The sequence below is a fragment of the Haematobia irritans genome, chromosome 1 (genome assembly GCF_050003625.1).
Source record: "Haematobia irritans isolate KBUSLIRL chromosome 1, ASM5000362v1, whole genome shotgun sequence".
Taxonomy (NCBI): Eukaryota; Metazoa; Arthropoda; class Insecta; order Diptera; family Muscidae; genus Haematobia; species Haematobia irritans.
Window position 1 is genome coordinate 256085442 of NC_134397.1, and position 13169 is coordinate 256098610.

General features: G+C 29.9%; 1 protein-coding gene across 2 annotated transcripts in view; it reads right to left on the reverse strand.

The window, feature by feature from the left end:
- Positions 1 to 13169, reverse strand: part of klg (klingon) — a 762719-nt gene that overhangs the window by 88253 nt on the left and 661297 nt on the right. For both annotated transcript variants that reach the window (XM_075290179.1, XM_075290170.1), the window contains exons 4-5: positions 6523 to 6723; positions 6208 to 6329 (exon numbers count right to left, since the gene is read on the reverse strand). In XM_075290179.1, coding sequence (XP_075146294.1) covers positions 6208 to 6329; positions 6523 to 6723 — 323 coding nt within the window. The remainder of the gene's footprint in view (positions 1 to 6207; positions 6330 to 6522; positions 6724 to 13169) is intronic.

Genomic DNA, 13169 nt, shown 5'->3' on the forward strand with positions numbered 1-13169 from the left:
TTAGGAAGTTTTAAAATACCTTGCAGTGGGCAAGCGTTACCGCAACCCAAGTAATTGGATTGTGGATGGCAGTGTTTAGAAGAAGTTTCTATGCAATCCATGGTGGAGGGTACATAAGCTTCGGCCTGGCCGAACTTACGGCCGTATATACTTGTTTTAATCTACACAATAAAATAATTTTTAGGTTAAATCACAAAATTAATTGATCCAATTAAGTTTTAATTGAAATGTCCCCAATCACAGAAAAATTAATTACCGAAGTCAAATTAAATATTAATTGATCCAAATAAAACATTAATTGGTATTATTAATTTTCATTATTTATGTTTGTTTTAATTAAAAAAATTTTGGAATCAATTAAAATTTTAATTGAATATTTTTGAAAATTCAATTAAAATTTTAATTGGAAATATTTTGGTGGACATTTAAAGTAATAATCAAATAGATCAATTAATTTCGTGATTGAAGACAAAAAATATTTTTTTCTGTGCAATGATACCAAATCCTCAAAATAAGTCTTAGCCTATATTTGAAGCATTTTTATCATAAATCTAAATATTCAATATTTCAGTTAATTTAAGAACGATTTCATTAGCTCAAAATTTTTTGACGGAGGGGTGCAAATTTCCAAAATTTGTGTCCTAAAAGTGTACACTGAGAAAATAGAGTAGATGTTGGCTACACTTTTCGGTTCTAAGGATAGGTTAGGTGGCATTGTCCATTGTGATACCAGTATATTGTAATACCACATTGGACTGGAGTATATGTAGGCTACACTTTTCGGTTCTAAGTTTAGGTTAGGTGGCATTGTCCATTGTGATACCACATTGGTGAACTTCCCTCTTATCACTGAGTGCTGCCCGATTTCATGTTAAGCTCAATGACAAGGGACCCCCTTTTTGTAGCCGAGTCCGAACGGCGTTCCACATTGCAGTGAAACCACTTAGAGAAGCTTTGAAACCCTCAGAAATGTCACCAGCATTACTGAGGTGGGATAATCCAACGCTGAAAAACTTTTTGGTGTTCGGTCAAAGTAGGAAGCATACAGGTGTATTAGGCGGGCATGCTAACCATTACACCACGGTGGCTCCCGGTGTCGGTTCTAAAGATTTTTGTCTTCATAAATGATGTTGGGTATTGATTTTGAGCCAAAGACAAAAATGCCTTCAATGAAAGATGTATCGATTTTTGATCTAGTAAAAAAACCTTGTATCAGAGAACTGCGTCTTCTAAGCTAAGCCAACCTCGCGTTTGTATTTTAAGGACATGCTATCTTTGTTCTCCCTACAAAATACTGTTTTTTTCTTAGTGTAGGACATTAAGATATTCCTCACATTTACCACATTAAAGATTCATAGGAGTGTTTGTAGTCCTTGTAATATCTTTGTCTCTTAAACGTCCTTTTGTTTTGTAAACTACTCCTATACCTCCTATACTCCAAGAACTGGTTTACAATTTTGCAACTATTCTAGAATTTCTTATTTAAACTTAAATGTAGTGAAACAATTACTCCTGTGTTCTTCGTTATCTTTGAAGTGTTGTCATTAACATTGTTCTCATGTTATGTAAAGGTAAAGCCTAAGTATTTGGTTTATATATGAAATGTGTGAGTGTATGTATCAGTATGAGTGTGTATTTACATCCTTTCTTCTTATCTTTGTGTGTGTGTGTGATTTTACTTTTGTGTCACTTGTGTTACCTTAATGTGTCAACACCTGATAGAAATCTTTGCAGTTGCTTTGTGATGTGAAATGGCCAAAGATGTGAACAAAAGCCTCTATGGTTTATAATGCTTACCAAGTAATTCTAAATTAAATAAAATGACCATAAAAATCAATTGAATTGTTTTATAGAAATTTAATGTTTCTTAAGAGTAGCATATATTGCAGAAAAAAGAACCGATGTAAACAATGCCCAGTTCCAAAGTTTTTGTCTTTACACTAATGATTTTGGTATTGATTCTGAGCAAAAGAAGCGGAGAAGTAAAGTCAGGATACTTTTAGTAAACAATTTTCTTTTACATTTGAGTTTTACATACTTGATTTTAGGAAACAATTTTTAATTTATTCGCCTTTTTAGTTTTTTTTTCTCATGTGCTCAAAGTTCTTTACAAACGTGTAGTTACTACAGATTAAGTTTTTAATTTCAGACTCGACTTCAAGTTTTAAACAGTAAACGGTTTTAAAATAAAATTTTGAAAAACAGGTCCTAATTTTGAACGTTTTTTTTGTACACTCTCAAAAAAACCGCTTCTATAACATATACCTCAAACACATTTTGCTTCAAGCATATATATTTTCAGGATTGGTCCAAACAAAATATTGTTTGTATTGTTCAAACATATCATGTTTCACCTTAGGGCGTACACTGGTAGAAACAAAAAATTTAATGAAATTTTCTTTGTGTGGATTTATTTTTAAGGTGCCAATTGGTTACTTCCATTATTTTACTTGCAGCATACTCTCTAGGTCTCATAATCCAAAATACACGCCCTACAAGCACCATCCTTTGCTGCTCCTATTCGGTACAAATATGAAATAAATTCTGGGTACCCTCCGTCCCACGGTCCTCCTAACTGTCGTCCTACTCTCCTTCAGTAGATCTTCAGACTTTTTTTTGTTTGTGTCACCCCATAATATTTTTTGTCATCATCCGACCGTTGCATTGGTCCACATCGCTTTATGTGTCTCCCAATCCCACGTTTTTCTATAAAAATAAAATTTTGACAAAATTTTCTATAAAAATAAAATTTTGAAAAAATTTTCTATAAAAATAAAATTTTGACAAAATTTTCTATAAAAATAAAATTTTGACAAAATTTTCTATAGATATATAATTTTAACAAAATTTTCTTTATTAATAAAATTTTGACAAAATTTTCTATAGATATATAATTTTGCTAGATTATTCTTGGCTTGAGTTGCAACCATGATTACGAACCGATATAGACCAATTTCTGTGTGATTGTGGATCGGGTATATATACCTATAGACCGATATGGACCAATTTTGGCATGGTTGTTAGCGGCCATATACTAACACCTCGTTCCAAATTTCAACCCGATCGGCTGGATTTTGCTCCTCCAAGTGGCTCCGGAGGTCAACTCTGGGGATCGGTTTATATGGTGGCTATATATAATTATGAACCGATGTGGATCAATTCTTGCATGGTTGTTAGAAACCATATGGTTAAGTTAGATGGCAGACCGATGTATCAGGCTCACTTAGACTATTCAGTCCATTGTGATACAACATTGGTGAACTTCTCTCTTATCACTGAGTGCTGCCCGATTCCATGTTAAGCTCAATGACAAGGGACCTACTTTTTATAGCCGAGTCCGAACGGCGTTCCACATTGCAGTGAAACCCCTTAGAGAAGTTTTGAAACCCTCAGAAATGTCACCAGCATTACTGAGGTGGGATAATCCACCGCTGAAAAACTTTTTAGTGTTCGGTCGAAGCAGGAATCGAACCCACGACCTTGTGTATGCAAGGCGGGCATGCTAACCATTGCACCACGGTGGCTCCCAAACCATATACTAAGACCACGTACCAAATTTGAACCGGATCGGATTAAATTTGCTTCTCTAAGAGGCTCCGTAAGCCGTAAATTTGGGGGTCGGTTTATATGGGGGCTATACGTAAAAGTGGTCCAATATGGCCCATTTACAGTACTATCCGACCTACATTAATAACATCTACTTATGCCAAGTTTCAAGTCGATAGCTTGTTTCGTCCGGAAGTTTTTCAGCAGACGGACGGACATGATTAGATCGACTCAAAATTTCATCACGGTGGTGTTAAATTGTAAGAGCCGATGTTGAATGTAAACCACACCTAAACGCCAAGCTTTTTCCGAATTTTATTTGACATTTCTCTATTTCAGACTTACTCTATTTGAACCATGGAGAGACAACGTGTTAAATGGTTCCAAGAAATGACAACAATGGATGATCAATTTTCGAAGAAAATCATCTTCAGTGATGAGGCACATTTTCACCTCAGTGGATTCGTCAATAAACAGAATTGCCCCATTTGGGCGAATGAGAATCCAAGAGTGATTGTCGAAAAACCAATGCACCCACAAAGAGTGACTGTTTGGTGCGGTTTATGAGCTGGCGGCATCATCGGGCCGTATTTGTTCCAAAATGAGGCCGGTCAGGCAGTTAATGCTGATGAATGATGTTCGCTATCGTGAGATGATAACGAACTTTTTATGGCCCGAATTGGAAGATATGGATGTGGACTATATGTGGTTTCAGCAGGACGGTGCCACTTGCCACACAGCTAACGAAACAACGGCTCTTTTCCGCAACAAATTCAATGGCCGTGTTATCTCACGTAATGGCGATGTCAATTGGCCGCCAAGATCATGTGATTTGACACAGTTGGACTTTTTTCCTTGGGGTTATTTGAAAGAAAAGGTGTACGTCGATAAGCCAGCAACAATTCAAGAGCTAAAGGATGAGATAATTCGGCACATTAACGGCATAGAACCTCCATTATGCCTCAGCGTCATCGAAAATTTGGACCATCCGATGAAGGTGTGCCACCGAGGTCGCGGCGCCCATTTGGCCAATATTTTGTTCCATACATAATTGAGTAACACCAACATATCATAATGAAATAAAATTACAATAATTTCCTAAATAGTTTGTGTTTTATTCAAAATCAACATCGGCCCTTGAAATTTTAACCACCCTTTACTTTATGGGGTCATATACCAATATTTCGATGTGTTATAAGCGGAATGAAAAAGTTAATATACCCCCCATCCTATGGTGGAGGGTATAAAAATGGTCCCACTTGCAATGCCATAAAACCTTTATTAATAAAAACTATTTGTTCCAAGTTTCAAGCCGATATCTTGTTTTGTTCAAATGTTAGCATGAGTTCAACAGACGGGCGGACGGACATCAATAGATCAACTTAGAATTTTTCAAATTGTAATTAACCCATTAGGAGCCACCGTGGTGCAATGGTTAGCACGCCCGCCTTGCATACACAAGGTCCGCCTTGCATACACAATGTTCGATTCCTGCTTCGACCGAATACCAAAAAGTTTTTCAGTGATACAGTATCCCACCTCAGTAATGCTGGTGACATTTCTGAGGGTTTCAAAGCTTCTCTAAGAAGTTTCACTGCAATGTTGAACGCCGTTCGGATTTTTCAGCGGTACAGTATCCCACCTCAGTAATGCCTGTGACATTTCTGAGCGTTTCAAAACTTCTCTAAGGGGTTTCACTGCAATGTGGAACGCCGTTCGGACTCGGCTATAAAAAGGAGGTCCCTTGTCATTGAGCTTAACATGGAATCGGGCAGCACTCAGTGATAAGAGAGAAGTTCACCAATGTGGTATCACAATGGGCTGAATAGTCTAAGTGAGCCTGATACATCGGCCTGCCATCTAACCTAACCTAACGCATTAGGTTGGCAGGCAGGCAACAACTACCTGGTTTGTGTCTTGGGTAGTTAAATTTACTATTTATCTTCACGCACGTATAATTAGATGTGTTCTAAAAAACACATTTAGAATACCCTCCACCATAGGATGGTATAATTCTATTTCCCAAAAAACCTAAATTTAATTAAATAAATTATTGAGACTTCAAGCTAAAATTTTTCTCTATGCCTTCATACTTCAATTCATTTTGTTAATTAAATTGAATGTCCTGTAGGAGTATCTTACTCATTTCATTAGTGAATATTTCTAAGAATTGCTTGAAGTTTTGCTATAATTGATGCTAGAAAAGGATTTATTTCTCCAAAGGCAACTTTTTACTTCTCATTAATTCATTTTTAACCATTCATAAAGTAACAAAGTTGGACTATGAGAAACAACAACAACAAAAATGTCAGTAGTTTAACTTAATTGAATTAAAACTAGATTACAATCTACACAAAAAAATAACTCAAGTGCGGTATTTTCTTTTTCCTAGAAGTTCTTTATCTTTATCAAACTATTCGCATTATTTTTCTATTTTATCTTTTAGTGCGTGTTTTTTTTTTTTTTGCTTTCACTTTAAGTCCAGGTAAACTTTAGAGTAATTGATGAATGGCCAATGATGTAGCATGAACAAAATCTAGAGTTCCTGGTCTCTACTCTTTTAAGGTTTCACAAAAGCATACAAAAATAAAATAAAATGTGAAGAATCAAGACAAAAGAAGAGCTGACTTTGTCTTAGAATGACTCAAAGCAAAGACTTACCTTTTTCGTCCAGTATATTGAGGGGACAGGATTACCAGAACCTTTGCATTCTAAAGTCACTGGACCACCTTTGCGGGCTTGTAAATTTCCAGAAGTGGGTGTGGCACGAACACTAGGTGGAACTAAAGAACAAATAAAACAGAACAACAAAAAATTAGAGACTCATATAAATCATTTAAGACCCACAAAAAAAATTAAGAGAATTTTTCTTTATTTCTTTAAGATAATTTGAGATTTTTTTTTTGGTTTTTTCTACTTTTTGGCAAAGTTTTTCTTTATGTTTTTCGCCCCCCTCTCTCCCCTTCCTTTACTTACCCAATATTTCCACTGTATGCACTTGATCACGATTTATTTTGTCACTAATTTGACACACATAATCACCAGCATCTTGTGGCTCCAAATCGGATATCTCCAAGTTATAACCATCTATCAGTCTTACACGTTCATCCCTTGTCACCATTATGTTAGAGGCTGTGAGTACGTTAATGCCACGACGCCACAATAGAACAAAGTTTCCTGTAATGTAATCGAATAGCAAAAGAAAACGAATGGAATGTGAGTAAGGGACCAAAAAGAAAATGCCAACCTTAATATATCATTTGATTTATAGAAATGGCTAGCAGTGAATGTCTATGTGTTTGTATGGATATGTGCGTGTGTGTTTGTGTATGATGTTTCTCATGCTACGTTATATTCCCGATGAAATTTGCTACATGTGGTAAACACGACCCAATGGTAAAGCATACTTAAATCCTTAAGGAAAATACAAAGATATATTACTGAAGTAAATCTTAGATACGAGAATGTTACAAACATATAAAGGATATATTATTAAATAAGAATGTTTTATTCATTTTGGTTTTACTATAAAAATTAGCTCAAACATTTATTCGGTAATATATAAGATATATATAGATATATATTTTTTTATTTAAAAAAATCTCATGTTCCATTATAGGCAAGAAGAGTAAATTCGAGTAAAATACTACAGCCGGTGCCAAAATCTGTCTTCTCGATATAACGTCTATAGAAAAGTTTGTCAAAATTGTATTTCTATAGAAAAATTTGCAAAAACTTATTTCTATAGAAAATTTTGCAAAATGTTGTCCAAAATTTATTTCTTTAGAAATTTTGTCAACATTTTATACCTATAGGAAATTTTGTTTCTATAGAAAATTTTGCAAAATTTTATTTCTATAAAATTTTTGGCAAAATTGTATTTCTATAGAAAATTGTATTTCTATAGAAAAATTTGCCAAAATCTTATTTCTACAACAAAATTTTTCCAACTTTTCCCTATAGAAAATTTTGTCAAAATTTTATTTCTACAGAAAATTTTGTAAAAAATTAATTTCTATGGAAAATTTGGGCAAAATTTTATTTCTATAGAAAATTTTGTAAATTTTTTTTTACAGAAAATTTTGTCAATATTTTATTTCTATAAAAAAATTTGTCAAAATTTTATTTCTATAGAAAATTATGTCAAACTTTTATTCCTATAAATTTTGTCAAAATGTTATTTCTATATATTTTTCGTCAAAATTTTATTTTTATAGAAGATTTCTACAAAATTTTATTTTTATAGAAAATTTTGTCAAAATTTATTTCCATAAAAATTGCGTCAAAAAATTTATTTCTATAAAAATTTTTTTCAAAGTTTTATTACTATAGAAAATTTTGTCAAAATTTTTTATTTCTGCAGAAAATTTTGGAAAAATTTTATTTCTACGGAAAATTGTAAAAAAAAAAATCTATAGAGATAGAATTTTGTCAAAATTTGCTGCAGAGACAAAATTTTCTATAGAAAATTTTGTCAAAATTTTATTTCTACAGAAAACTTTGCCAAAAATTAATTTATATAAAAAATTTGGGCAACATTTTATTTCTATAGAAAATTTTGTAAAATTTTTTTACACCAAATTTTTTTAAAATTTTATTTCTATAGAAATCTTTGTCAACATGTTATTTCTATAGAAATATTTTCAAAATTTGTTTCTATAGAAAAAATTGTCAGAATTTTATTTCTATGGAAAATGTTGTCAACATTTTATTTCTATTGAAATTTTTGTTAAAATTTTAATTCTATAGAAAATATTGTAAAACTGTTATTTCTATAAATTTTGTCAAAATTGTATTTCTATACAATTTTTGTCAAAATTTTATTTCCATAGAAGATTGCTACAACATTTTATGTTTATAGAAAATTTTTGTCAAAATGTCATTTCCATAAACATTTTGTCAAAAATTTTATTTCTATGGAAAATTTTTTCAAAGTTTTATTACTATAGAAAATTTTGTCAAAATTTTTTATTTCGGTAGAAAATTTTGGAAAAATTTTTTATTTCGGTAGAAAATTTTGGAAAAATTTTATTTCTATATAAAATTGTAAAAAAAAAATTCTATAGAGATAAAATTTTGTCTAAATTTGCTATAATGATCAAATTTTCTATAGCAAATTTTGTCAAAATTTTATTTCTATAGAAAATTTTTTCAAAAATTAATTTCTATGGAAAATTTGTGCAAAATTTTATTTCTATAGAAAATTTCTTAAAATTTTTTTATAAAAATTTTGTTAAATTATATTTCATGTTAGCCTGATACCGAAACAGGCAATTGACGTCCAAATGCATTATATCTAATTATACAATTATTTTTCGAGCTTTATGAACATGGTCAATAGAGCCATTGAAACAACATGAAATTTATTTTTAGAAAGCTAATTTGTTAGAATTCACCTATGTGGTGAACAGTCGAACAATGCTTATTGTTTCTACAGTCAATTACATCAATATGTGACAACTTACAGAAACTAGGAAAAACACGACTAATGTACGCGTTAGAATTGTTGTTGTATCCTGGAAACCAGTTTCTGTAAGTTGTCACATGTTGATGTAGTTGACTGTAGAAACAATAAGCATTGTTCGACTGTTCACCACTTAGGTGAATTCTAACAAATTAGCTTTCTAAAAATAAATTTCGTGTTGTTGCATTACTATGTAACAAAACGAAATAAAAATTAGATTAAGGGGCTTGTAAGTTATATGCAAAGATTATGTACAGTGGGAGAAAAGATGATTCAATTTGTAAGAGGAAATTTCCCAAATGTTTTCTCCATAAGAAGTTAGCATAGAGGGCCCAAAATTGAGTCATCTCTCCCAGCCAGATCTATACTAAAGGCTGTGGACAGGTTCATTCGCCCGAACCGAAACATGTACAGTCCAGGCGTGTATAGATTTGTATCTGGCGTTTTCTTTTCAATGGCTCTATTGACCATGTTCCTTAATCTATATCTGTCCATAAAGCTCGAAAAATAATTGTATAATTAGAATTTTATTAAAATTGTATTTCTATAGAAAATTTTGTCAACATGTTATTTCTATAGAAATATTTTCAATTTTTTTTCTATAAAAAAATTGTCAGAATTTTATTTCTAAGGAAAATGTTGTCAAAATTTTATTTCTATTGAAAATTTTGTTAAAATTTTGTTTCTGTAGAAAATATTTTCAAAATTTCTTTTTCTCTGTTAGTTAAGCTACACCTGTAGTTTAGTCAATGCATGGTTTTAAGCTGAAATAAAAAAAAAAAAAAAAAAAAAACAACAAAAAAAATAGAAAATTATGTCAAAATTGGATTTCTATATTATCAGTACTTTTTTCTAACGAAAATTTTGTCGAAATTATATTTCTATAGAAAATATTGTCAAACTGTTATCTCTATAAGTTTTGTCAAAATGTTTATTCTATATAAATTTTGTCAAAATTTTATTTCTATAGAAAATTTTGCTAACATTTTATTTCTTTAGAAAATTTTGCTAACATTTTATTTCTTTAGAAAATTTTGTCAAAATTTTATTTCTATAGAAAATTATGTCAAAATTTTATTTTTATAGAAAATTTTGTCAAAATATCATTTCCATAAAAATTTTATTTTTACAGAAGATTTTTTCAAAGTTTTATTACTATAGAAAATTTTGTCAAAATTTTTTATTTCTGTAGAAAGTTTTGGCAAAATTTTATTTCATAGAACATAGAATTTTGTCAAAATTTGCTATAAAATCAAAATTTTCTATAAAAAAATTTGCTAAAATTTTATTTCTACAGACATTTTTTTCAAAAATTAATTTCTATAAAATTTTTTTCAAAATTTAATTTTTATAGAAAATTTTGTAAATTTTTTTAGAAATTTTAGAAATTTTATTAAAATTTTTTTCCATAGAATATTTTGTCCACACGTTATTTCTATTGACATATTTTGCAATATTTTTTTTCCATTGAAAAATTTGTCAAAATTTTATTTCTAGGAAAATGTTGTCAAAATTTTTTTCTATTGAAAATTTTGCTAACATTTTATTTCTTTAGAAAATTTTGCTAACATTTTATTTCTTTAGAAAATTTTGTCAAAATTTTATTTCTATAGAAAATTATGTCAAAATGTTATTTCTATGAAAATATTAAAAGTACTTTTTTTCTAACGAAACTTTTGTCAAACTTGTATTTCTATAGAAAATATTGTCAAATGTTATCCCTATAAATTTTGTCAAAATGTTATTTCTATGAAATTGTTGTCAAAATTTTATTTCTATAGAAGATTTGTACAAAATTGTATTTTTATGGAAAATGTTGTAAATTTTTTTCCATAATTTTTTTATTTTTTTTTATTTCCATTTAAAAATTAATTCTATAGAAGATTTTTTCAAAGTTTTATTACTATAGAAATTTTTGTCTAAATTTTTTATTTCTGAAAAAAATTTAAAGAAAATTTTATTTCTATAGAAAAGTTTGCCAACATTTGATAGAAAATTGTGACAAAATTTTCTATACATATAAAATTTTGTCAAAATTTGCTATAGACATACAATTTTGGCACAATTTAATTTCTATAGAAATTTTTTCAAGATTATTTTTCTATAGAAAAATTTGGCAAAATTTTATTTCTATAGAAAATTTTATTTCTATAGAAGATTTCTACAAAATTTTATTTTTATAGAAAATTTTGTCAAAATTTTATTTCTACAGAAATTTTTTTTCAAGATTATATTTCCAAAGAAAATGTTCTCAAAATTGTATTTCCATAGAAAAATTGTCAAAATTGTACGTCTATAGAAAATTTTGACAAAATTGTATTTCTATTAAAAATTGTGTCAAAACTTTATTTTTACAGAAAATGTTCTCTAAAATTTATTTCTACTGGACATTTTATCGAGATTACATTTCAATAATGGTTAGCATGCACGCCTAGCACAGACAAGTCCGTGGGTTCGATTCCTTATTCGACCGAACACCAAAAATTTTTCAACGGTGCATTATCCCACCTCACTTATGCTGGTGACATTTCTGAGGGTTTCAAAACTTTTTTAAGTGGCTACACTGCAATGTGGAACGCCGTTCGGACTTGGCTATAAAAAGGAGGTCCATTGTCATTGAGCTTAACATGGAATCGGGCAGCACTCAGTGATAAGAGAGAAGTTCACCAATGTCGTATCACAATGGACTGAATAGTCTAAGTGAGCCTGATACATCGGGCTGCCACCTAACCTTCCATAGAAAATTATTTCCAAATTTTATTTCCACAAAAATTTTTGTCAAAATTGTATTGCTTTAGAAAATTGTGGCAAAATTTTTCTCCATAGGAAATTTTGTAAACATTTTATTTTTATAGAAAATTGTGTCAAAATTTTATTTCTATTTTTAAATTTTTTTTATTTGTATATAAAATTTATGAATGTTTTGAAAAATCGTCTAAGACATCAAGAATTCTATCAATTTACCAAACAGTAAAAAACCTAAAATTTTTGTTAGGATTCTACCAACTATGGCAACCGTGATTACATTGCATTTTTCAATGTGTTCTCGCAATATGTTCAGATCAAATCTGACCTTAACTTTTCGTAGCATTTCTAGTGTTATTATAATTTTTTTTTTATAATCTTTCCATAGAAGTTTATTTCAAAAACAATCTATTGTGTAAATAAAATTTTAAATCTTTTATACAATCTGCCCATTGACATCAATTCTGTGTTCAAGGATTTTTACTTTTTTTGTTGATAATTTGTCACAAATCCAAGAGAACAATTACATTGTAGAACAATGTAATTGTTCTCTTGGATTTTGTAAGTAGAATTACAAAAGGATAAGAGCAGAGATATATCAGAGTTTCGTTACAAAAAAATCAAAAGCAAAATCAAAGAGCACACATGTTGTTCATCTTTGTAAAATTAATGAGCTTTCGTTTGCCATTTAAGGTCATACAAAACAAAAAACCAAATCAATAGAAAGGGTTAATTTCTACTTCATAATAATGATATGATTAATTTTTCTCCTCCCTTTTGTTTTTTTTTTTGTTATTAACATACTTACATAATTAATGGTATTTTGTCATGCCATATGCTATTGCCATGAGTTATGAAGTTGTAAAATCGACAATTGGAGGGAAATTTAATGACTAAATAATTAATTTGTTGTCATTGATATAGAAATGAAGAGAATGGCGACATAGCTTTTGTCATATGGGGGTTAATAATTGTTCCGTCTGAAGCTTAAATAAATCTTAAATAAGAGTTTATACAAGAAATAAAATTTATATGAATCTGATTATGGATTTTTATAAGGGGGGAATTACGATATGTAAGCAGTATGTGTAACCATTTTGTAACATAATATATTAATTTTATACACTGAAAAAAAAAAACGAATGATCGGTTCCAAAGATTTTGTTTTTACACAAAATTTTGTCTTTATACTAAATTGAAGCACACATTATAGAGGCAATTCTAGTTTAAATTTGAGTTTTGCGTACTTGATTCAGGGAAGCAAAATTTTAATTACTCATTTTTTTCAGGAATTTTCTTCATGTGCTGTCAATGTTAAAGACAGCTTAAATTTTGAAATTTTGCACAGCAAGTACAATTGCCCAGCAAAAAAAAAAAAAAATTGGAAGTTGTTCCACAAACATTTCTTTTAAAG